This window comes from Gallinula chloropus (assembly GCF_964237585.1).
Source record: "Gallinula chloropus genome assembly, chromosome: 2".
NCBI classification, from domain to species: Eukaryota; Metazoa; Chordata; class Aves; order Gruiformes; family Rallidae; genus Gallinula; species Gallinula chloropus.
The window spans coordinates 25,328,614-25,354,998 of NC_140086.1; the positions used below are offsets into that span (position 1 = coordinate 25,328,614).

Consider the following 26,385-nt stretch of genomic DNA (forward strand, 5'->3'; position numbering starts at 1 on the left):
TGTGTGATGTGCTGCATGGGAGGGAAAGACCCCAGTACTGCCCGGGCAGCCCATCCAGCTCTGGCGATCCATAATGCAATCACACTGGCATCATTTTACAGGAGAGCCGCTAAAATCCATGCATCTGTCATTTGTCCATGGTAGTTACTTGGAAATGGAGTAAAAAACATCCCAAAAATGCCACCTTTCAAAGCACCTGACAAATAGCATCCAAAAGCAGCAAAACCTTTTCAGCCCATCTAGAAACCACAGCCCCGGGTTTGTGCTGATGTAAACCAGCACAGTTGGTGAAGTTGTGCTGATTTACACCAGCTGAGGAACTGTTCCTATATTTTCACCTGGTTCATGAAGATTTATATACTAATACCCCGCAAAGCATTATAATGGGGAAAAAAGAAAAGAAAGAAAGAAAAAAAAAGAATCTCCTTGCTGGGTCCACAAGTACTATTTCATAAGTAAGTTATCTCAGCCTCGTTGGGTCAGATCTTACTGAGAGGACGATACATCCAGGGCTGTCATGTAAATCATTTCCTTTTGAATACTTACGTCTAATCAACTTCAGACCTTGTTTTGGACACATTGTACGTTTCATAAGCTGAAGAACTCTCTCTGATGAAATCCTTGCCTCCTGACCCCAAAATACATCTGAACAAAATTGTCCCATCAGGAGTTCAGATAATTGCTTGGCCTTTCCTGTCAGTCATAAACCAGACCGATCCAACTTTTTTGGATACTTCCCCACACTTTAATGTGCTTTTCAAACACATTCCGAACAGCATAACGGAATAGGAATGGTTGCTTTTATAAATGTGTGGTACTTTATATGCTTAAGCAAAGAAATCAGAGACTCTCTTTGCTGGTGCCATATGTATTATTGTGTGATAAAAATTTACCAGCATGTAGTTCTGCAATTATTGTTCTTACAGCTCCGTTAGTCTTAAATCTTATTTATGTAGGGTGGGCTTTTTTCTTTCACTGGAACTCCCAGGCTCTCCCTTTTCTTCTGCCAAAGCTTATGAAGCACCAATAGCCCAGGCACAATTTGAAGACTCGAGCTTTCTCATGCCCAGAGCGAGTATAAGAGCAATGCCTTTCTGCTCCCACCCACAAACTCCTTTGGGAACCACAGCGGCACAACTCCTTGGATCTAACAGAGGTGGCTGGTGGCTGACACAGCAGGACACCTGCACCGAGTGAGGTTCATGCTCACTGCCTGTCCACGGCAGCATCCTCCACACAGGGATTCAGCTTACAACAGGGAGAAGCCAAAGTCCTCACCAGGGGCCAAGCTGGGATGCTGCCCACATGCTGCTGGGCACAGCAGGGTGAAATGTCTGTGTGTGTATTCAGCAAAAGCCAGCTTTCTATTGACTGCTGGGGGGAGAGGAGGGGGGGGGCACGATTTTCTACCCTCAGACATCCTTGACAGCCTGATGGTGTGTGCAGCAAAGGAAGATTTGCCGCAGGAAGCATGGCACCTCTCTTCTGGTGAATGGCAAGCCACACCGTGCACTCGGATGGCGCTAAATCCTGAGCAATGAGAAGCATTACAAATATTCAGACATCACAGACAAGGGTTTACCGAGATCACAGTCTCGAGTTGAAAGCCTGGGAATTCCTCAAGGAGAAGGTGTGGTCTGGGGCAGTGCGTGTGAGCCGAGAGCTTTCCAAGTGCCTCTGCAGCTCTCAACATCTGATGAGAAGATTAAGTTCATGAGCAAAACATTGTGAAAATGGAAAGCAGGCTGCTGCATTTATCAGTGAGTCGAAAGGACAAAATGTACGTGGAAGTTAGAAAAGAAAAATCTTTAACAGGCCAGGCTACATCAAGAATAAACCTTCCCAAGCACCAGTAGGGCTCAGGTGCCATGGAGGAACTTCACTTCTGCACCTGAGTCCTGGACACATGATCAGAGGTGCAGAGACTTATGTGCTGCCCCACAGATTGTTAGGATGTTCAGCCCATCCACCTCCTAGCTCCTGCTAACAGGACAGGCTCCATGAGGCACCACAGAGCCTGTTTGATGTGTCAGCCTTCCAGCAGTTTACTGGAAGTCATTGTTACTTATCAGGGGTGACAAAACTGAGTATAACACGGCTCTGTATCTGCCATGACTTAGAGTTTAGGACTTTGCCCCATCAATGAATCTAGAAACGTGCATGGTTTTCACACATAGGGCAGGAGTTTGGCTCTAGCACAGCGACATGAGAATATGTGCTCATGGCTTTCAGGTCTGTACACCTTACTGCACTGCTCCTGATGCCCACATTGGCTTTACCATTTTGCAGCATACTTCTGCGAGCCTGAAGCTGTTCTTTATGGATACGCAACCTTCCCCCCCCCCATGAATCCTGAGAAGGTCTGTATCCTCTGCAAAACCACCTGCAGCAAAAGGCACGGGAGCCTCTTGGGAAGCTGCTGCACCCATCGGGTTGACAACAGCCATGGGCCGGCGGGTACCGAGCCGCTTTTCCCCACGTTTTCACTACCGCAGGACTCACGCTCAGTGTAGGGAAATAGCTTCCCTCTTTCCGCAGCGCTGCGTGTCTCCGCCTCGGCGCTGCGAGGAAAGCCCTCACCCCTCCATTCCCTCGGGCGCCTCCCGGGCGGGATGCCGCCGCCGTGCTGTGTCCTCGCCCGGATGCTCTCTCCCTGTCACCGCGTCACGTCGCTGCTGCCATCCCGGTTGGAGCCTCGCGGGAAAGCCGGCCCGCGGGCCGCAGCTTTACAGAGACGCGCACACAGCACCAGTGAGGGCAGAAGTGAGGTCAGAGAGGCCCGTGACGTCGCGGCGGTACCCCGGGAAAGGGAAACAGCCAGCGCACCGGCCTGGGCAACGGCCGCGCGACGGCGGCAGGCGCTCGGGAGTCACCCGGAGCGGTGTGTGCGTGTGCCGTCCGTCAGAGGGGGACTGGCAGCCGGGGAAACACACCACGGGGAGCGGGCTGCCCCGGGCTGACTTCCCCCCTCCCCCGCTCCGGCCCCGCACCTCCTTCCCCGCTGCCACCCGGGGCCGGGTGCGGCGGCAGCGGCGCGGCGGCGTCTGTCCGCCAGGTGGCGCTGTCGTCCCGGGCACGCCGCGCGGCCGGTACCACGGGCGGCGACGCGGGGAGCGGGCCGGGCCGGCGCCCTCCGGCCGCCCTGCCGCTGCCAGGCGGCGGTCAGGAAGGACGCGGGGCAGCCGGGTGCCCCGGCTCAGCCCGCGCAGCCCTCGGTGCCATTCACGTGGAACTCCTCGAAAGAGTCCAGCCAGGGCCACCAAGATGATGAGGGGAGTGGAACACCTTCCTTATGAGGAGAGGCTGGGGGAGCTGCTGGGCCTCTTTAGCTTGGAGAAGAGGAGACTGAGGGGCGACCTCATTAATGTTTATAAATATGTGAAGGGTGAGAATCAGGAGGAGGGAGCCAGGATCTTCCCAGTTATGGCCAGTGACAGGACAAGGGGCGATGGGTGCAAGCTGGAGCATAGGAAGCTCCATGTGAATGTAAGGAGGAACTTTTTCACTGTGAGGATGCCACAGAGAGGTTGTGGAGTCTCCTTCTCTGGAGACATTCAAAACCTGCCTGGGCGCGTTCCTGTGTGATTTAGTCTGGGTGACCCTGCTCTGGCAGGGGGGTTGGACTAAATGATCTTTTGAGGTCCCTTCCAATTCCTGATGTTCTGTGAGTCTGTGACCCTCTGAGGCAGCATACTAGCCTCTAAAACGCATCAGGTACTTCAGCCACTGTGGTTTGGTCCTGCTATGCAATGGTCATCTACAGACAAACACGCTAAGGTTTGCAGAAGGAATCAAGAAAACCTGGCTATGAGGAACTGCACAACCCAACAGGATCAGGCCTAGGCTGTACCAGGCTTACGGCATTGCAGCCTCTGCCTCAGCCAGCCCAGGGGGTGGGCTAACCGCCCCAAATGGGCAGCCCACAGGTACGGCTCTGCCACCAAAACCAGCAGGGAGATTGCACAGCCCGGTGCCCTCACAACCCCAGCTGTCACCTTTCAGGTGGTGGCCATGGGATCCTTCCCACAAGCCAGGTAAAGGCAAAGATCTGGTTGTTGGTTTTTGGGATTTGGGGTTTTTTCAGAGCAACTTCACCAGTCATGCCAACATTTTAGTTTTCCACTAAAAAGGTTTAGCTTTAACGTGGTCAGCTGTAAATTCCAATTATGAGATGTTGGCTGTTATGTAACTATCTGAAATACTTCATACTGCCTTAACTATCAGAAACTGATACATTTTATAGAAAAACTTGAGTAAAACACATAAACTGGACTGGATGATCCTAAAGATATTTTCCAACAAAGACCCTTCTATGATTCTATGATTCTGTGCGTCTCGTCTCTTCCCTCTGATCATTTTATTCTGTGCTGATAGGTCAGAGCTCCTACCTCTGCCCAAGACACAGCAGTCACAACAGCTCACTTTTAGCTCAGAGACACTTGGTGTTGGAGTAAGCACGCGGTTCAGAAGTCCATCACAGTTCAGACACATCCACACAAATTCAGAGATCGGATCCCTGTCCCTGATCTTGCAGTCACCAAGTCCAGCCAGGATGTCACTATTTTCTCCACATCTCACTGCTATGGGCTCTGCCAGATCTCCTTGTGATGTGGTCCTGTTCCTTCCCAGGCACCTGGGCAAAGGGCAGCCCATGACATTTTCCAGTCTCCACCTGCTGATGTTTATCTTGGCCCTCCTCCAAATGACTTTCATGGAAGAAGCATGGAAACCAAGATTTAGGGCAACCCATCAAAGGTCTTGGGAGACTGAGGGTGAAAACTCCCCGGCCCTTTTTGCAGGTTACCCTGGTGGGTGCCTTAGCAGAATGTCGGTGCTCCATCCTGACTCGCTCTAACCCCAGCACGAGCACGCAGCACCGAGTCCCTCAGGAGAGGCAAGAGGTGTCCACAGGTCTCAAAACTGGTGCTTAGGAGTTGACCCAGAAGCCAACCTCTGCTCTGGAAAGCCCATCACATCAGAGGCAAGGGGCATTTGGATGGGCTGAAAATGCAGCGAGAGCAGCAGATTTCCTTCAGATGTGTAGCTGCTGCTGCAAGGCATCGGTGAATGAAAAATGAAGTTTAGTTTAATAAACAAATATTCACATGTAACAACTGGAAGGTGAAGTCAGAAGTTTGGAGTTGCTTTGCATTTTAACAGACACGGAAAGAACAACAAACTGAGGAAACACACTTGTTTGTAAGGCTTCCTGAGCAAAGCCGTTTGAGTCAGACTGAGTGCCATCAAACTCACTTACGCTGAATAATATCCCATTACTCTCTGAACGAATAAGGCAGTCCTCAATGGAGCTATCAAGGAACATGATTCCAGTGAGTTATATACAATTCTGGCCTTGTTTTCTAAACATATGCATTCTTTTTTTTTGGTGAGAAGCCTATTACATTATTTTTGGCCAATGCTCTCCTGTTCTATAGCCCTGATAAAGCTCGGTCTGCAAATTATTTCTTCAGCTACCTCAAAGCAAGTGTTGACACCACCAAGAAGGAAGCAGTGCTAGAGCAAAAGAAAGGCATGTAGGGGAAAGCCTGGGTTGTGATTTCATGTGGTGAAGTAGAAGATGCCCTGCCAGGCAGTGAAATGTTTATATTGACATGCCCTGGAATTCAGTCTTTTTGCTGAAGAAATGCTGTGGGATTTCAGGTACAAATAACACTTGATGAATTTTGGGCAGAAGTTGATGTTGATTAATTATTTGGTAAGATCTAAAAAATGTATTCACTCTGGGGAAGTCTCCCTGTAACGTGCATTTCTCTGGTTTTCATTCCTTGTCATGCTGCTGTCGGGGATATTGAACACCTCCTGCTGTGGAAACCCTGCCCCGGGATGGGGACGGCATCGGCCGAGCGCAGGCAGTGCTGAGATTTATAGAGAAGTAAAGACAACTTCTGATATTAAGCAAAGAAAGCTGAGCTGGATAAAGATCTTGCTCGAGTAAAATGAAGCGCTTTTTTTTCCCCCCTTCTCTCTTTTTTTCCTATGGAAAATCCCCATTGATTGCATCCAGCTGTTAAAATTTTATGATACCGAGATCCCCAGTTGTCATGACCACTTCATGTAGTTTAATATGCAGTCGTATTCTTTTCAGTTTCATTTTCTTCCCCAACTTTAGTTAATAAAACACCTTTCAGACAGCCTGTTCTTAGCAGTTATAGAGTGCCTGGTCTTCTTTTACAAAGAGGAGAAACGCGTGCAGATTTAAGAACTAATTCCTATACCCACACCCGGGCCATTGCCTATGGGATACCTTGGCACACGAGGAAGTTAAACTGCAGCCCTAATTCCCATTAATGTCAGCGAGAGCAACGTTTGCCTGCTTCCCCGTGCGAAGGAGATGCGAGCTGAACAGAAGCAGCTCTTTCCCGACCACCACAGACCAGCCCTGCCATAAAAAGGTCAACTCTCTGCCCCGGCGAAGACTCCCCTTGCCTACGGATGGCTTTGGCCTCAGGCCCAGAATGAATATATCTCTCCGGGCTTCAGAAATTCAGAGGCAAATCAGCACCTCCCCAAGTATCACGGTGTTATTCTCCATTTCATCCTCAGGGAGCAAGGGGTTGTTTTCTGCTCTGTTTGCACAGTTCCAGCTTGGCTTTCCTAAAGGGCTTTTTCACTGCTCAGTTGGCATGGATCATGTACCAGGATGAAAGCAATTCCCCCATTTTCTGTTTTTAAATGCACTAATATTTTCAGTCCGACATTGTTCCCCATTCCCTCCTGCCTTGCTGGCGTTTGCCCATGCCAGCAGCTGTGCATGTGTGGTGGTAGGAGGGGCAGGAGTGTGTTTCCCTGTGCCAGGGCAGCATTGGCATCATCCTGCTCCAGCATCCACTTCTGCTTTAGAGCTCTTTCTTTGTTCACTATGGCATGCTGGTGTTTCACTGGCTTGCTACCGTTGCTCCTATACATAAGAAACCACTGCTCCTAGGTATAAGAAAAAAAAACCCAAACCCACCAAACCCCCACATTAAGAAAGAATAAAGGGTGAACATGCATATCACTGAGTAGCTCAAGGATCGGACCAGCTGATTTAATTGATCCCAGAACAAACAGTTCAAGTAAGGGAATCCAGAATTGCGATTAAGCTGCGAAAGAATCAAAATACACTATGGGCAAGGGGGTTTTGCTGTGCTCTGGCTGGTGTCCACTTCTTTTTCAGCCTCCACATTCTTTTATATTAGTCTTTTGCCTTTGTGGTGTTGAAAATCATTTGGGGAATCTATTTAATGATGCAGTTTTATGTAAAAGGTAACCACATTACTGCACCAAATGTGAAGGAGTCAGAGGGACTGAAAATAAACCATTTTGGTTTCCTAAGAGGTAGTGCTGATAAACATTTTGGTCAGCCAATGCATTTTGTGGACAATGTTTAAGGAAACATTAGCTGCTAACATGCTTAGCTTGAGGAAGCTTTATCCTCCCCATGCCAGTATTTACAGTCATAGTTTAATAGGAAGCCTCAAATGATAACATCTTACTGCTTGTTTAATCATCTTTTACTCAGCAGAATAGCTGAGTTAATTTGGGATGGAGCAAGGATGTGGGCATACATTCAGTGTGGGGCTCTGTGCTGAAGCACTGCCCCCTCAGAGAAAGAGTTTGTTTCCCCAGGGAAGGGCAGCAGCTTCCCTGCACTGCACCCATCTCTGTCAGGGATAGGGAAAGTGGTTTTTTAAAACTGCAAAGATTTTAAAAAGCAGAAATGGAAATGCAAAGGGAAAGGAACACTTGCAGGATGTGTGGATGTTTTCTGAGACAGAGGTGAATTTGCACTGAGGATACCCCTCTACTTACCAATCTTCTCAGTGGTAGGAGAGATCCATCCAGCAGCTCACCTTTAGATATAAAACCAGCCAGCCTGTCTTCTCCTCTCCTTCCTTGTTCTACTTTTCTTCCGCTTTGCAGTCCACTCCCTCCTCAGCAAAACCACCAGAAAAAAAAACCCAACAAAAAAATAAGGGGAAAAAACTTGAATTAACATGACGGCTGTTACCGTCACACAGTTTGGTCTGTTCCTTCCCTTTCCCTGTGACTATCATTGGGCTTTTCCTCCACAGACCTGAAGACATCCCCAGCCTGCAGGCTGCTGCAGCCCTGCTCCTTCTGACACCAAAGCACTAACAAGGGTCAGCACAGATTTTGTACTGCACAGCACTGCGTTCCCTTTGCTCAGTTGCTGCTCAGCTGGCACCTCCCGGCTTGGATCTGTGTGCAGTGAAACTCCTGCGCTGCTCCTGAGGCAGTGTGAGTACGGATGAGATCGGTACCCACATCTTCAGCCTCTCGGGAAGCGAGGGAAATGAGAGGAGTGAGGAATTGTGACATAGAAGGATGCAGCTAAATTCCTTCATGCTGTTAGACCGAGCTGCGATGATGCAGTGCTTAGTACAGACTCCTTCATCTCTTTTAAAAAGGAATTTATTTGTTGCATGTCCCCATCCCTCTCTAGACAGACTGGGTGGTTGTGATCATTCATAGCACCATCCTGAGAAAAGCCTGAGTTGGAGTTTTCACCCCTCAAAAAAACCCCAACAAAGCCTACAGTTAAATCTACCTTATCAAAACTGGAAGTATCCCTATGTAGAATGTAAAAGTGCAAGAAATGTCTGGAAATGTTTCCACATTTTTTCTAAGATCAGAAGTTACCGTGCCCCTGCACTCGTTGCACTGAAGCCAAGAGCAGACCCAGACGTATGGCCACTAAGTATTAAAGACAACAAATAGTATAATTCAACCCACAAATGGAGGGCTGGATCATGCTGAGGCTGAGGTCCTTTTGTGTCCTACAAAATTAGGAATTGTGGATACTCAGCGCCGAAGAAGAAATGCCGACTGTCCTCCGGGCCTGGGTTCAGCCTATTGGAAAGTCAGGCCAGAAAGGAAAACAATAAATTAAAATGCCACCCAACTCCTCAGAAGAGACAAAACTGCATCAAAGCAACAGCCTCTCACTTTTAGCCCCTCCAAGAACTGAAATGAAGGGGTGGCAAGGCAGCAAGTGGTTCCTATCCTGCCACCAGCAGCAGGATATACATTATTTAGAAACAGAAATCATCTGAGTTAGCAGCGTAGCTGAACAAATTAGAAATGATAGTAAAACTGGGGGTTCAGTTTATATAGCTGGAGCTCCAAGACAGAAATACAGATTATGACAGGTTAATGGGAACTGTGACATTCCCTATACATGTAAATAAACACTGAATTTGAGAACCTCTGTTTTCCCCAAGCACTAGTAAATAAAAGTATAACAGAGACCTCATGTAAAGTAACCATATGCTTATAATTATACAAACATTGTAGATCCCCTGTGTGAAATTTCACATCTTTATTGCTTCTATTTTAATGTTTACAAAGTTAGCAGTAATTTTTCAAAACCAAATCTATCCTAAACAGGAAAGACAATTTCCTACATCATTTTAATCTTCTACGCCAGAGCAAACAACAGCAGAACTGCTCTTGCAAACCTCTTCCCTGTCTCGTGCTCTATAGGCTGCAGCTTTTTTTCCCCTACGTCAGGATGTGTTTTGATGCACCAGGAATGCAGGAGTGGCTTCACTCTTCGTGCCCATATATTAAGTTTTTCACTGCGAGCGAGAGACAATATGGTTCTAATCTAAGACAGTGACAAAAATGCCGAGAGCTTGCAGAGAAGCAACGTTGCCACTGGTTCATGGCAAAATAAAACGCTGTGAAAAGCAACAGTGTGGCGTAGGGTTAGCCCTGCTGCTTCTCCCGACTTTTCTTGTGAAAAGAGCAACTGCCAAAAGCAGGAGCAAAGGGAAGAGAAATGGAAAAGCCCATCCCCGCGCTGCAGGGCTGCACAAACCTCCACGGAGCTGGAGCGTGGGGGACTCGCCTGGAAGAGCCCCGTGGTCCGCGGGGTGCTGGGAGAGGTGCAGATCCCGTGTGGGATGCTTGGGAAGTGAAACAGAACTTTCCTTGGAGAATCACAATGCAGGACCTAGTTCAGACTGTCCTAAATTGAGCCCAGTTATTTGGGTTCGCTCCTTCGCCTCCTCTTAGCTCATGGGCCATAGTTTTGACAGTTGAAATTCTTGGGCCACTTAGACTTTCAAGGTTTATGTTTGGAGAGGAGATCAAGCAGTCTGAAACAAATTATGATGAGAAAAAAATGATGGGTTGCTGTACTAAGAAATATATATATATATTGCTAATGTGATGGTTCAGGATGCAGGCAGTAGAGAAGGGAGCTTGGTGCTCCGTCTCTGAGGACGCTCTCAGCTGAGAGCAGGACAGCCCAGCTGGAAGGGAAGCAGGGAAAGAAGCCGACACAAAGGAAGGTCCATCTGGGGAATGGGAGGCAACCTCTGGGTGAAAAATCTGCCTTCTGAAAAGAAATATTCCTGCTGGCATGGAGCACTGAAAAACTATATATTCTGAAGCACTTCAGCAAGGAGGCAAAGGGTGCTAAAAGAGTTGAAGCTAAAAATAATGGGAATTGAAATGCCTCAGATTTGGGGCCTTTGAACGACAAGTCCTATTTTCAAAGCTAAGGTTTGTGGAGGCTGGTGTTTTACTGAATAGCTGCACATATGGACTGCACAGGCATTTCAGCAAACCTTGTGCTAACTGCTGTGCCAGTAGGAATCCCTACCCCCTGATTATGTGGTGTGACCACGGCCTTTTTGGAGCTTTTTGTGGTGAGGGAGGAAGAAGCCCATCCTTCGAGTCAGTACATTTTCTAGTCTTCCTAATAGAGACCGAATTTGGTTCACAGAAATAAAAACTCTACAATGGATTGTTCATGTTAAAACAAGCTACAATCTAGCTGTAAAAAATATAAAAGACATTAAGAGGGACTATCACTGATCAGCTCCGTACTGATGCCACTTATGCACCACGGTAAGTCTTCCAAAAGACCACAGAGGTGAAACCAGGGTTGCTTTGGCTTTGACTTGACCACTTGTGCAGGGATGAATTTTAACCTTTGGCACTAGTCCTCAAAATTGCTGCTTATTTTATGGTTATAACAAGACAAATTTCCAATAAACTTCTGTAGGGAAAAAATGACATTTGATTTTCACTGGATCCTGGCTTTCGTATTTTCCCTCTGCTGTTGGGGTTTTTTAAAAATTTTTCTCCCAGAATAGAAAATTCATAGAAAGAAATAAATTTGAAAGATGTGAATTCTGTGTGTTCTAGTGCAAGGAAATTAATGAAATTGTTTCTAAAACTGCAATTTAGAAAGCTTCCCCAAATTGCTTTACATTGGAGAAATGTATTAGTAAAAAATGTTACAAAAGAATAATGCCATTATAAACTGAAATCTGACCAACTTTTATTGTTGAGAAAACCAGAAAGGAAACCATTGTTAAAAATTGCTATTCTTCTGGCTGCTCTTATTTTACTCTTCTTCTTGCTGCTGCTGTTATTACACCCTTTGCTGAGCTCCGAAGCCAGGATCCCAAGCGTTTTGCAGGTGCTGATGCATTCACACACTGCGCCACGAGGTGCCCACTCCCACCTGTGGTTCCCAGGTCTGTTTCCACGGGTTTCTTCTCCATGCCAATCAAAACTAAAACTTCATCAGATGAATTCTTACACTCAACTCCCTCGCAGTGGATTTGAACATGTAGCTGCACAAGGCTACACCATGATTGCTGCATCTTCTCAGTTCCCTACACTCTATCATACCCTTAAGTGACTGTCCTGGCAATTAGCTGTGTGGAACAATGGCATTGTCTTCCGAAATGGCAAGGGGACACCCTGAGCAACTGAACCTAACACGGTGAGAAACTTTATGGCTGTTCCTGCTATCTGTGTATGCTGTCATCTGGTGAGCATTGCTGTCTTGGAGTGCTAACAGGGTGCGAGCTTCCCCCAGCTCCCACGCTGCCTGAAAGGACCCCGGAGCCAGGGGAATGGTTCCTCTTGACTGCAGAGGGCTTCAAGTCAGGCCCCTGGTAAAGAAGTGAGGGTGGAAAGCAGCCGTCCAAGCCAGTCTTAGAGAAGGCGTTAAAACATGCAGAAAGCAGCAGGTAGAAATGAAACCAGGCTGATGGAAGTTGCTCTCGAGACCACTCGACCCTCGCTGCTTTGCATTAGTACGAAACCACCTTCCCTTGGGAGAGGAGGAGGCCAAGGGAGGAAAAAGCTGAGAACAAAGAGGGAAGAGGAGAGACAGACTGAGAGACAAAGGCAGGAAGGGAACAGACACTCCAGGAGCAGCGAGGGGACCCTGGAAACCAGCAGGGTGTGAGTGGTGAAGGGCAGCCATGCAGCAGCAGCGCTGGGGACCGCAAGGAGGGGATGTGGGAAGTGGAAACAATATCAGAAAAGAAAAATAGGACAATGAAATGCAGCAGGAGAGAAAGGAAAGAGCCTGAGGGACTAGGGTTGGGCTGAAGTTGGCGGAGAAGAAACTGGAGCTGGGCAGCTGATTGGAGATAGCAGGCAGGAGCGTGGAATAAGTGAAGAGGGCACAAAAGGGGCAGAAGGAAACAAAAAAGCGATGATAAGGCTCCGGAAGGAACTGGGTCATGGCAAACCAAGAAGAAAGAAAAAAAGCCCAAAATGCTAAGTATGGAGCAGAAAGAATGGGAGCAGCAAAGGGGACCAGAAGTAACAAAAGTGAGGCATCAGAAAAGCAAAGCTCAAGGGACAGGAGGAGGGGGGGAAGAGATCCCAAAGCAGAAAGCAGCAGATGAAAAGGGGGAGGAATGGTCCGGGGGCAGCTGTGAAGCCAAAGGACAGGCAGGAGGAGTGAAAGCACAATAAATAAAAGGGGGTGAAAAAACAGGACGGAGCGATGTGGGAATTGGTTTTGCAGAACACTTGCCTCATTTCTGCACTGTCACTGATACTCTTCTGTAGCCCTGTTTCTTCACAGTTCATCTGCCAGCACCTCACAGTCCATCTATCCTACTAAAAAGAAGCCAAGGCAACGTCGGGCCGCATTCTCTAATCCAAGCTATACGACGTGTCCCACATCCACATGGTCACATCCAAATGGCTGCCTGGGGACAGCCCCTGGCACAAGCCATAGTTTGAAACAGGCCTGCGCAATGCCTGGGAGAGTGCTAGCTGGCATGGGCCAAAACCACGCCAGGGAGCTTGCTGAGTCATGTGTGGAGGGTTCCAGGGCAGAGCCTGACCCCCTGCCTTGGAATACTTCTTCCCTAGTAGAGATGCAGCCTGGATCATTTGGCACCCAAGCCCCTCTTTTAATCTGAATGTCTCCCTCACAGTCCTGATCTCCCCTACCTTGTCTCTGCAAGAGCTGGGGAGTGCAGTGGGACTCACCTTGCTGGAGGCACCTACCAAGATAGATGCTTGCTCCATGTGCCCTGGCTGGGTCTGCCTCATCCCTCTGATGATGTTGCACTGGAAGCAATGCCAAGAGCCCAGGCACGAGTTGCCCTCTCTTGGTGGAAAATTAGGTAGGGGAAGAAAAAGACAAGGAAGCCCAGTGCATGACTGCATGGCCCATGAGGGACAGCTGCTGATGAAGGAGTATGGTCAGAGATTCAACCTGGGGTGAAAGCCAGATTCCTTTTACTCACTGAGGACTCAGCTTCTGCTGCTAAACATGCACAGCCCTCAGGCTGCAGCATCTCCACTGGTGGCAGAGCTTGGGCAGATAGGAAAGGGAGGAAGAAGTGGAGAATGGGAGACAGAGATCAGGAGAGGGAAGTGGGAGAAGCTCAACACAAGGGCAAAGGAGACCAACATGGGGAAGTGGAGGAGGGTGGCTTGTGGCTGCCAGCAACAGCAGTGCCATGTTTCAGGCAGGAAGACAAAAAACGGTCAGGAAGAAGTGAGAGAACAGGAAAGGTAGGGTAACACAAACTCATTGCCAGGCTTTGTCAGTGGCTGCAAACCCTAGATGAGTGGTTGGATGAAAACATTTGGAGAGATGACATGTTTTATACCGGGCAACGCACCTCTGAAAATAAACAAATGAAAAGGGCTGGATAAATCCTCTTGCAGGAAAACAGTTCCACTGCTGTCTTCTGGGGCAGACAGAAAAGCCTCCCCTAAGCAAAGCACGTGTCATCCTTGCACCAGTCATGCAGAACCTCAGCAGTGGAGCTGTCTTCTGCATGACCAGCACAAGCACAACGTGTGCTCCACTTAAGGGAAGGGGTGCAAGCTGGAGCATAGGAAGTTCCATGTGAATGTAAGGAGGAACTTTCTCTCTGTGAGGGTGAGGGGGCACTGGGACAGGCTGCTCAGAGAGGTTGTGGAATCTCCTTCTCTGGAGATATTCAAACCCGCCTAGATGTGTTCCTGTGTGATTTAGTCTAGGTGATCCTGCTCTGGCAGGGGGGTTGGACTGGATGATTTTTCGAGGTCCCTTTCAACTCCTAATGTGCTTCTGTGTTTCCTGCTTGCCCCAGGCTGCCCCACTGATGTTGCTGGTGCTGACTGCCCAACACTGCATTTTCCCAGGCCACTGCGTGGCACCACGCTCCTCTCAGGCTGATCCCCTCTTGGTGGCTTTGCAGACTTTGGGAGAAGAACAGTCTCCAGCTTTTTGCTCCCATGCTTTCTCTTGCCACTCTAGTGAGTGGCAAGTGCTATCCCAAAACCGTCTGCTGGCTGGACCTTGGAACATCCCATGGCAAGACCCCCACTTTCTGCCAAATTCTTCTTGTTGAGAGACCCCTGCTTTGCACCAGGCTCCTGGTAGGCACACAGCGTGGCAAGAGCCTCAGGCAAGACCATCAGCATGCCCGGAGTCTGCCCACACCCGAAACTTCAGCACCCGCAGCGTCTAAACGCACCGAAGCATTGGCTGGCCGGTGAGAAGCGATACCCGACGCGTGGCAGTGAGACATGCAGCGCCTCTCCCCGGGCCTCAACTCCACTTCCCGCGTGGAGTCCACTGCGAGGAGGGAGCAAAGGGACCCCCAGGCACCCGACCGCGGGGTGTCCCGCTTCGCCGCGGACCGCCCCGCGGGGGCGGGCTGGGTGCCCCCACGGGGCGGTCCGCGGCGGGGCGGTACCCACGGGGCGGGGCGGGCTGCTCCGGGCCGAGCCCGCCCGGGTGCAGTCCCCGCTCCGCGCCACGCCGCCGCGCAGTCCCCGCGCCGCTCCGTGGGCCGCCGGAGCCGCACGTCGGGTCGCCCTCCTCTTCCTCCCCACCGCCGCCGCCTCTCGCTATGAATGCACGCCGGGCCCTGCTCTCCGCCGCCTTGCTCGCCAGCCTCCTCTGGGATTTACCTTGCTGCCTCCCGGCTTCCCTCCCCGCCGCCTCGGAACTCGCCGCCTCCTCCAAGGGCGGACGGGGCCGCAGGGTGCCGCGGTCCCCACGGGAGAACCGCCCGCGGCAAGGGGGACACGCCGTGGGCCGGGCGCTCCCACGGGTGGAACCCCACGAGTACATGCTGTCTCTGTTCAGGACTTACTCCATCGCGGAGAAACTGGGCATCAACGCCAGCTTTTTTCAGTCGTCCAAGTCCGCCAATACCATCACTAGTTTTGTAGACAGGGGACGAGGTAAGTTTTACCCCCCCACGCCCCTCACCGTCCCCCCCTCCCCGGGGCTGCGGGCGCCCCTTTCCCGCGGCGCTCCGCGGTGCGCAGCTGCCGTCCCGCGGAGCCTGGCTCTGGGGAGGCGGGGAGCGCGCTTCATCGTTCACTCGTGTTTCCCCTCAGCTCCTGCGGTTTTGCGGGAAAAAAAATGGATCTTTCGGTAAATTGCGGCCCGCGACATTTCATTTTAAAGCACGCTAAACACGCACCGCGGCAGCCGCAAACGCTGCATGCGAGAAACACGCGTGTTCGTCTCCGAATCATCACGGAGTGGTGGGAAACACCCCGCAGCTTTGCAGGAGCACTTTGGGTGTAGAAACAACCTTTGGGAGGAAAATAATAATATCGCTCTTCTGGTTTCTCTCCGTCCACCGGAGAACGGATCGCTCTTAGCGCTGCGGCTGTAAGGCGCATAGAAAGTCCCCACTGACCGAGGGCAAACAGCCTCAGGCTGGTCCCGCCTAGGGGAGTTTTATCGGGGTTACCTGGAAGAGCACCAGCCCCGTTTGAAAGCGCTGGGGCTGGGACGCAGCCTGAACCCAGGTAACTCCCGGCCCCGGGGCTCAGCGGGCGGTGGCCCGGACTCGCCGCCTGCTTCGGGGCCCACGTCCTTTTAGCCTGGTGTGTGCGGGGCTGATCCTCACCCGTCCCCGGGGTCTCGGCTGCCCCGCGGCGGGGAGCGCAGAGGAGAGGAGGGGGCGGGCGGCGGAGCCCAGAGCCAGCCGGGCCCCAGGCCTTTCCCCCACTCTCACGGAGCATCACCGATGCCGCGGGACTCCCGGGACCCCTCCGCGACCTGCAGCCCCCGCCGAGGCTCAGCTTTTGCTTTTCTCTCGTTGTTGTGTCGCTCGTACTCGGGGCAGAGGGTGGAGGTTTCTCGGCGATACAGAGGAAAATTTTCCTTCCCCGAAAACGGCCTTTTTTCTTTTATTATTACCCTGGTTTGCGAGTCATTAAGGACAGACTAATTAACAGGTTCTTAATGAAGGTTGTGCATTCTTTCCTTGTCCGTCCCCCTTCCCCGATTTGAAGACCCTCCCTGCCGCCCGCCCCACCCCCACCCCCCCTCCTCCCCCGCAGGACCCTGCCCGTGTACCTGCCGGCGGCTGGCAGCGGCATCCCGGGGCTGCCGGGAGCCGGGGAAGCACGCCGACCTCCCGCTTCCCGGCCGGTTTAGGGCGGCGAAACGCAGCGTCGGGAAAGCCGCAGGGGTCCCCGGAGCTGCTGGGACCGCTCGTTCCCCAAACCGACCCCCTACACCTCTTCCCCGAGCCGGCGGCCTCTCCCCTCCCACGGCACCCACGGCTCAGCCCCTTGCCCCATCCCCACCCCCGGTTTGCGGCGGAGGGTGGGGGGGTGAGAGGGTTTGTTCTTCACCGCGGACGGAGCTCGGCGGGGCTCTTCCTCTCCCGTCCCGGTGCCCATCGCTGCCCTCTGGGCTCGGGTGGGTGCGTGGAAGCGCTCACGGTGTGTATCCCCCGCGGTGGGAAGCGCCCGCCCGTTTCCGAGGGGAGAGGGGACAGGCACGGGGCTCTGCTTTCCGCCTTCGACTAAGGGGGGTTGTTTTCTTCGTCGCTGTTAAAAGAGGGGGGTGGGGGGAAGAGGACTGGCTTTCTAGAAATGCGGTTTCGAAAGTTCAGCCGTCAGGAAGGAGCTGGCCCGCTTTCCCCGCCGGAGAGGAAACGGGGTGCTGACTCTCCAAGCCGCGGGGAAACAGCCGCGCTCAAGATCATCTTATTCTTGATAATCAGAAGAAAGACAGTTAATTTAACAAATTTAGCTCATCTCGCTGCATGGGAGATTCTACTCCCGGAGAAGTGATTTGCTAACAGAAGTCCTGGTTTGATTAAGGAAAAGCCTCACTTTTCTCCACTGATTTTGATTTGATGTGTCACAGGCTGTGACCTTCTGCTGGACCTTCTGAGGGTTGCTTAGCATCAAGCCACTGATTGGAGTATTTCAACTCAGTGATCTAATTGAGTGTTCATGTCATAACATATCAAATATTGTCTAGTCTCCCATAATGAAGCGGACCAGCCAATGGCACATCACCAAAAAACTTCAAGAGAGCTTCCGTTCCTCTGAAGTGGTAGCTATTTTACTGCCCACCTCCCCGTGGGCTCCTAGCCCAGTTAATTGGCGAGCTGGAGTTGTGCTGATGATGAACAGTCTTTGCTCAGGGAAAGCGGGGAAAGGGGCGGGGGGGTGGGTGGGGGGGAAGAGAGAGAGTTTCTGTCAATTCATTTGCAGACAATATAGCCGCCCAAATTGACCCAATTAGATGGGCTGCTCTTTACCTAAGCGGCAGCTCCGGGGGAGGCGGCGGTGGCCGTCCCTCCTGCCCGCACGGCATCCATCCTTCATGGAAGGATTTCGCGGGGAGAGCAGCCCAGAGAGAGAGATGTTCTCTCTGCAGCTCTGAGTCCTGCCGGGAAACGCGCTTCCCTCACGGCGTGGGCTGCTGTGCCTGGGAGCGTCCCGCGGGGAAGGCGGCTCGGTACCCGGCTCCTGCCTTGCGGCAGCCCCCGGCCGCAGCAGCCGGCCCGTCCCACCGCCCTCCGCAGCCGAGCAGGGCAGAGCGTTGCGGTGCGGACACAGACCGCGGCTCCTCCTCGCCTCTTGTTTCTTTCCCTTCCGCTCGAACCTAATAAGATCGCTTTCAGGCTGTCTGGGGAAGAGTAAAGCCACACTGCTGCCTCATACATATATATACAGATAGGTTTGGGGTTTTTTGTTTGCCTTTTTTTTTCCCCTTTTTTTCCCCAGCCGTAGAGAAAGAGCGCAGAAAGTGGGGAAAGGGTTTGTGATTCCCCCTTCTCCACCCCCTCCCGCCCCCCACTCGCTCCCCCTTGTTACGGTCGCAAGATCAGACAGGACCTAGCTGAATGTAGGAAAATTACTGTTGGCACATGAAGTAACTCATTAAAACGCAGATGGTGCTCTCGCTGGCCTCAGGACCCCCAGCATTGGAGCTCCACAGTAAGGCAGGACAATTAGGAGCTGCAAGGACTCCACCAGGCAGGGAGGGAAAAAAAAATAGAGCGGGAGGGAGCTGGAGAAGGGAGCTATAAACAAGCAAATCCACAGCCAGCACGGCTCGGAACAACTCGAAAACAAAAAAGAAATAGCCGGGGTGCGAGAGAGCGCGATTTTTAAAGGGATCTCCCGTGGGAAGGGAATGCCACGAGGCCGGCTGCCGTGGGATCCCCTCGCCTTTCCCTTTCGTATCTGCAAGAGCTGCCCGCGGCCGCGGTACCGCGGCCGGGCTCCGGCATACGAAATGCTGAGCTCCGCGCCTAAGTGACGGTGAAACCGAAATGGGTCGAGATCGTCTCCTTTTTCCCTCCCCGTTTTCTTTGTGCAGTTTCGTGTTGCGGCTGAGAGGCAGTTGACAGAGATGGGCAGGGGTCCGACCGCCGTTACTTCACTGTTGCCGTTTAGGGTCGGGGGGGAGGTGAAGAAGGGGAGATCCTGCCTGCAGAAGCTGGAAATGGCCCGGCTGTGCATGCCGGCAGAAGAAAAGAGCGTAAATCCCACTTGAAGTTCATCTAGTGCAACATGTTTATGCAAAACAGCGGGTTTCTGGGTGGACCGAAAGCTGCAATATAGTGTAATCTGCGCAGCGCCTTTGCCCAGGCAGTGTTGTCGTTGGCAGAAGGAAAATGAAATATAAGCAGGGAAGTATTTTAATGGGGAAGGAGGGAATTCACAACTGTTAATTATTTGGTGACCTTGTATTCGATTTGTTTGAGCCCCTTATAAAAACACTAATGCAGACCAGACGGCCGGAGCGCGGCAGCGAGCAGCCGCTTCCCATCCCCGCCGTGCGCCCGGGCAAGGAGCGAGCGGCCCGGCTCGGCCCGGCCCGGCCCGGTCCGGTGGAGGGGACTCCGCGCCCGCGGAGCCGGCAGCGCGGGGTCAAGCGGCAGTCGGGGAGCGGGCTGGGGCTCCGCGCTTCCTGCGCCTCCGGGATATTTGGGGCTTTGGGTGTTGTTCCCCGTGCCGCGGGAGGGAACGGAGCGAAGGCGCGCGGTTCTGCGCACGGAAGCGCAGCGGGACGGGAAGGGCAGCCTGGGGAAAGCAAAGCCCGCAGGAGCTGGGAGGCGCGGCTCCGCCACCGCTCCGCGGCACAGGTAGAGCGGCGCGGCGATGCGCGCCCGCGGATCCGCTCTGCTACAGAGGAGGAGAAGAACCTATCAAGCCATCCCAGTGGCTCATTTCGCACCCGATCCTGATTTTTTTTTTTTTTTTAGATCTTAAATCCCGAAGGTCCCCGCGGAGCTTGCTAGGAGGCCGTGTGTAACTTTTTTTTAGGTTGTTTTTGGTTTTTTTTTTTTTTTTTGGAGGACGGCCGGACCGAGCTCCCCGTTTCGGGGCTATTTTAGCTTCCGCCACCCGCGGGGCGCTGCCGTGCCCTAGATTGAGCCGGTTACAACCGGGAGCCGAACGGCCCGCGGGGAGAAACCTGGCGCAGCCCGGGGCCAGCCCAGCTCGGCTGCCCTCAGAGAGGCTGGATTGCCCGGCGCTGGGCACGGCAGCCGTGAGCCTCGCCCTCTTCGTTTTCCTCCTCGCTTTCTAGTCTTAAAAAAAACCAAAGACAGAAGAAAAAGCAGCGGATCGGAGAAGTGCTCGTTTCCTTGTAATTTCGGGGCAGGCTGGAACTGAGGTTGGTTGTCCCTGCGTGCCTGAAGTCTGGTTTCTGGGCGAAAGGGGACGTTTCAGTCCTTTGCTAGTTGTGGCCAGATCTGTGCGTCGTGTTGCTGTATCCCGGCGCTTCCGTATATATCGCTCAGAAATATCCTGTAAAGGGTCCCCTCGCTCCGTTTCTTAGCTCCGGGCGCTGAGAATATTCAGGCCCATCTCCTCAATGCGAATAATTTTGGAGAAATGACTTCGCCTCGATCGAAGTGCTAAACGGCCGCAAACGGGGAAAGGGAAGGGGACTCGGTTAACGTCTGCTACAGCAAGTAGAAACCCTCCAAGGAATCTCCTCTCCGCCTCAGTGCATCTCCTGGGGCGATGCCGACTGACGAGGCGTCCGGAGCCCCGCGGGATGCTCCGCGGGTGTTGCGACGGTCCCTTCGCGCCCGCGGGCCGAGCGTCGCTCGTGGGAATCGGGGAGGCGGCGGGAGGCGGCCGTCGGCAGCGGCGAACCGGGGAGCGGGGCGAGAGCAGGCAGCCTTCCCGGAGCAGGTACGGGAGGGGGGTGTATCGCAGGTGCCTCCCCGCTCCGTGAGAAAGGAGAAAAGGGGGGGGGGAAAGGGGGGAAAAAAGAGGGGGGCGGAAAAAGGGGAAACAGCAGTCCCTCAGCTCGCTGGGGTTTTGGCAAGGTTGGGAACTCGTTCGAGGAAGGTGTGGTCTTTCCCGGTTACTCGGTAGAGAAGCGAACGAAACATTTAAATCTAATCACCCGGTGTAATAAAAAACCACGTCGAGGCAGGCGCTGGGAGATGCGGAATTGAAACCCGGAGAAATACCACACATGGAGAGGCAGCCCCTTGTTTCCACAGCTCGGGTAATGCTCCGAAAGAAATACCTGTCAGCCTTGCGACTCCGCAGACAAGGCGTGGGCAGTCCCTCGCAATTACGGGGGATATATGTTTTAATTTCCAGATTATTGTCGAGCGAGCGCCTGCAAAGGGTCTTTAAACTGCAAATGTGCTTTTGGTTTGCGAGTTTAAATATGGCTTGAAAGAGAATTTGGGAATGGGAAAATTCTTCTTGAATGTGGTTTGGGTATAATTTGCAGTGATGTAAAGTTAAGATCTGAGCCCTGATGAATTGGCCTGGAGCCCAGTACCTGATCTGCCTTGAAAAGGGAAACTTTGCGTAGCCTTCGTTAACCCCCGGCTCGCCTCAAAGCCCAGCCTGACGGCGAGAAAACGAACCCGGGAAGCGGGAAAGGGTTCACGCGGGGAGTTAAAGGAAATGTCCCAAGCCACCCATTCATTTAACCTTGGAGATAATAAAACTCGCGCCATCGTAAAGCAGAGGAAATCAGGGGAGGAGGCGGGCGAGGGCCCGGCGTAGCTCCCCGCCCCGTCCCGGCGTAACTCCCCCCTCCTCGACCGGGCCCGGCGCGGCCCCTGCCCGCCCCACGGGAGTGCAGGTCACGCCGGCTGTCTGAGCGCTTTGGGAAGGGCAGAGCGGAGCAGGGCTGCTCTCGTCCCCCACTGCTGACACGTGCTTAAATTCTAGGTAGATCCGCTCCCTTCTTTTCTTCCCTCCTCCTCCTCCCCCCAATATTTTATCTTCGCCAGAAAAAAAACGAACAACGGAGAATCGAAATAAAACTAATACTTACTGCGTGATTAACATGCATCTAAATTAACGTTACAAATACAAACTCAACTCTCGGGTGCATGTTCTGCAATGTGGCTTTCCCCTGCCCGGCTAGATATGAGGTGGCTTTGCTGCTCTCTCCAAGCATTTCGGTAACGGGAGCAGCGATAATGACAGCCTCAGCTGGCCTGAGAAAAAGGCACATCTCGAGCTGGCTGTAAGAAACCCTGGAGTTCACCCCAGCCACTCCTTCCGTGTAAAGGGAAACCTAAGAGGACAAGCCCCGAGACGTGTGTGCTCCTCACACGGAGGGAGAGGGACAGCCAGGGTGTCCTCACGCCGTCGCTGCTGCCGCTCTTTGTGTGCTGGGAAGGCGGCGGCTTCCCTGGAACAAAGGGTCCCCAAAACAGACCCGTCTCTCCCCGGTTCCTGGAGGCTCTGGAGGTACCGCTTTCCCTCCCCGCCCTCCGCTGCTTTTCCCACCCTCTCGACCGCGCTGGGAGCGAGCCAGCGCTGGTTTAGGATTATGTATTCATCTGGAATTATTAGGTTACAAGAGTGAATAAATAGCGTTTATCTGATCGGATTCAAAGCTGCTTATTTCAAACAACCGGCAGCCCTGCCCCTTTCGGGGAGAGGAGCGGCAGCCGGCAGCTGCATAAACCAGCGGGGAGTTTTCCAGCGCTGAGTCGGTGCTGCCTAAAACTAAAGCCGTCTCGGAGACCCGCTTCCCCGGGGACACGTTTCTCTGCCATTCGGCCGTGTCCCCAGTGTGCCATGTCACCGAGCCAGCCGGAGCGCCCGTACGACGCGTTCAGCCTCCGCCACGCTCCGAAGGATGCTGCTGGGGGGGCGCGTTGCAGGCGCACCCCCCGAGAGAGCCTCTGGCACCCGCGGGACCGGAGCTGGCTCCCCCCCGCCCGCCTCATGGCAGGGGTCTGCAAACCCTTTACAAACCGCTTTCGGCAGCAGGGAAGTTCAGCCTCTCCTCGCTTCCCTCCGGTCTAAACCACATGCCTGGATGCCACCCCCGATTTCCCGCGCCGCAGCCGCTCGTCTGCGTGGGTGTTCCCCGTGGGGAGGGGGGGAACGCGTTGTCACCTCTGTGTCCTTCCATCCTCCGGGAAAGGACTGTCCCCGAAAGCTCAGGCGACCAGGCAGTGCTACCCTGCTCTTGCACCCAGGCAGCATTACGGGGACCCCCAGGGCGGGGGCACTGGCTAAAAGTAGGAAGCGGGGGGAGGTGTCTGCTCCGGAGGGACGGCGGGCTGGAGGCAGCACTCTCCCCACCGCCATCCCATCGCCCCAAACAGGGCGAGACATTTCCCTTTGAAAACAAGCCTGACGGCCTCACCTCTATCGCCCCCACGTAAGCGGAGCTGTACCCAGGCCCGGCTCTGCCCTCACCCTAAAGCCTGGGGTAAGGGGAGGGGAAGGCGCTCATCTGGTTTCCTCGAGGGTCGCTGGAAGAAGGCGGAGGAAGGTGGGAGGTAGCTCGGCGGAACCAGGAGACCCGTCAGCGCCGCGTTGGATGCCCGGGCATATGACAGATGCTGGGCGCAGGGAAGAAGGAAGGTGACCCGCGCGTTCTTGCCCGCGGGATACACAATCCCTTCTGTTTGAAGCTCCCAGGACTTCACCCCGAAAAAGGGGGCAATGTCCCCAGAGCTCTCCTGAGCTCACTCCTGAGTTGGAGGACTCTTCTCCTACAAGCCAAGTGAACCTCAGTCTGCTGCTCTGACGGCGCAAGCGTGAGAAGGGGGAAAAAACACACCCACATCCACAAGTGTCCCATGGACCAGATCCTGCTCAGTCCTTGCAACGCTGCCGAGACCGTGTAGCGCCCGTAGGCACCTCCCGACGGGTTTCTCACTTTGCAGCAGCTCGTCAGAGCAGCTGTTGTCGTCACCTGGGGCTGTGACGACGTTTTTCGAGCTCTGTGTATGTGTTTTTTCGTATATTCCACCCCCGCCTCTCCCGAGAGAGGTGCGCGGCCGTCCGGGCTGCCTCTCGCTCCCGGCGGAGTGCTCCTAGCTGGGGAAGGAGCGGCCTCGCCGCGGGGAAACCTCCGAGCTGAAGCGGGAGGCGGGGACAGGGATGCGGCAGGCCTGGGTCCAAACTCCCTGGGATGCCCGAAGGGCTTGACCTATTTTCTCACCGCTTCCCCCGGCGGCGCAGCGCAGCGCGGCCAAGGCGGCGGCGGCTCCGGCCCGGGAACTCCCTTTCCCCGACGGACCCGCCGTACTAGACAGGGGGCAAGGTGGGGGTCTGCGGCCGTCCCCCGGCCTCCTCGCCCCGGGGCAGGTGTACAGTGCCCAGAGGACACCCAGCTCCGCAACCCGGGATGCCGCCTGGGTGCGCGGCCCGAGTGCGCGGCGGGTCTCCGCGGGGCGGGAAGGATGCGCTTGGGCGGCCGGCAGGCTACTCCGTGGGCTCCTGCGGCGCGGAGTGGACTCCCTGCCCACCCTCCCTCTCCCTCTTGGCGTCAGGGGAATACGCAGCAGCGCAGGGCGACTTCAGAGCACGCTAATTCGCACTGATTAACTGCACGTTAATCCGCGCCGGTTTTTACATTGCTGCGGCGCCGCTGAAGGTCTCAGTTTGCATAAATCATCCCGTTGTCCCTCCTGCCTCCCAGGACGTTCCCCCAGACCTGTCAGGTAGAGCCGAGGCTGTGAAATACACCGATTAGGAATCTCAATGACCTTTGATATCAATAAATAATCGTGGGCTGTATATTTCTTCAGTCTCCATTTCTAGCTCTGGAGCGGGCTCAGCTTGGAAAGGCGGCGAGGGGCTGCTGAACAGAGGCTCCAGTGACACTTTTACTATTGAAATCTACACAAGCTTTATTAGCTTCTGGGGAAACCCGGGGGCTTTGGGAATTTTTGTATTTGCTGGGTTGTAAACGTTTTATTGGAAAGCAGCTCAGGGGAATCTGGTTTGCTTTCTGCGAGGCACTTCGTGCACCAATGTGTCAAAAAAGAAGTCCATGTTCCTCTCTCGAAGGGCGATGTATATGCACGCGTATGTGTGCGTAATGTACAGAATCACACGAGCATCACCAGTCCCACACTGCTGGCGGGGCAGAGGATGTCCGCGGAGCAGGGGCTGCCTCGGGTGCGGGAGAGCCGTCTCCTGTCTGGTGCGGGTCCTTCCGTCCCTCCTCCCTTCTCCTCCTTCTCCGTCTCCTTCTCCTCTCCCCGCCCTCCCCCGGGGTCCGTCTCGGCCCCGGCTCCCGGTGGAGCGCCAGGTACCCGTGCGGGGGCGGCCCCAAATGGTGGGAGGGGGGGAGGCGGACAGGAGCGGCCCTGGCCGGGCAGCCGGCGGCCCTGCCCGCCCTCCCCTCCTCGGAGACCTCTCGGCAGATCCCCCTGAGCGCAACTGACTGTAATTATTTTTTATCTCGCAGACGATCTCTCGCCCGCTCCCTTGAGGCGGCAGCAGTATGTGTTTGATGTATCGACCCTCTCCGAGACGGAGGAGCTGGTGGGGGCCGAGCTCCGGCTCTTCCGCCGGGCCCCCCGCGGCCTCCCGCCGCCCGCTGCCCCGCTGCACATGCAGGTCTTCCCCTGCCTCTCGCCGCAGCCGCTGGACTCCCGCGCCCTGGACCTGCGGGCGGCCCCGGCCGCCGGCTGGGAGGTCTTCGACGTGCGGCAGGGCCTGCGGGCGCAGAGGCCCTGGAAGCGGCTGTGCCTGGAGCTGCGGGCGTCGGCGGGCCGCGGGCCTCCGCGCTGGCTGGACCTGCGGGGCCTGGGCTTCGGGCGCCGGACGCGGCCGCCGCAGGAGCGGGCGCTGCTGGTGGTCTTCACCCGCGCCCGGCGGCGGAGCCTCCTCGGGGAGCTGCGCGCCGAGCTGGGCGCGCCGCCGTCGCCCTCCGCCCGCCGCCCGCCGCCCCGGCGCCAGCGGCGCACCGCCTTCGCCAGCCGGCACGGCAAGCGGCACGGCAAGAAGTCCCGGCTGCGCTGCAGCAAGAAGCCGCTGCACGTCAACTTCAAGGAACTGGGCTGGGACGACTGGATTATCGCCCCGCTGGAGTACGAGGCCCACCACTGCGAGGGGGTCTGCGACTTCCCACTGCGCTCCCACCTGGAGCCCACGAACCACGCCATCATCCAGACCCTCATGAACTCCATGGACCCCGGCTCCACGCCGCCCAGCTGCTGCGTCCCCACCAAATTGACTCCCATCAGCATCCTCTACATCGACGCGGGCAACAACGTGGTGTACAAGCAGTACGAGGACATGGTGGTGGAGTCCTGCGGCTGCAGGTAGCGGGCGGGACGCCCCTCGGCGGCAGCCGGGGCTGCGTCTGGCGGAGATGCCGGCGGCGGCGGGCGGGGACGGCCCGCGTCCGCCCGGAGCGTGGCCGGGGCGAAGGGGACCGGCGGGCGCCGCGGAGCGGCCTGTGCCGGCGGCCCCGGCGCCTGGGTGCAGCGGCAGCGGGGGCTCGGGCAGCGCCTGCCCGCGGCTGCCGTGCGGGGAAGGGCGAGCGGGCAGGGCAGGCGGCGAGGACCCACTGCCGGGTCCCTTCCCTGCGCCCCTTCCTTCCCCCGAGGTTTATCTGGCGATCTGTCCTCCTCCCTC

At 54.5% G+C, this 26,385-nt stretch overlaps 1 protein-coding gene across 1 annotated transcript; it reads left to right on the forward strand.

The window, feature by feature from the left end:
• Positions 1–15,143: 15,143 nt before the first annotated feature.
• GDF6 (growth differentiation factor 6) lies at positions 15,144–26,073 on the forward strand (the record flags this gene model as incomplete). The annotated part of the gene is made up of 2 exons (XM_084260889.1): positions 15,144–15,480; positions 25,211–26,073. The coding sequence occupies 2 exons, from the start codon at positions 15,144–15,146 to the stop codon at positions 26,071–26,073; spliced, it is 1,200 nt and encodes a 399-aa protein (XP_084117015.1).
• Positions 26,074–26,385: the final 312 nt, after the last annotated feature.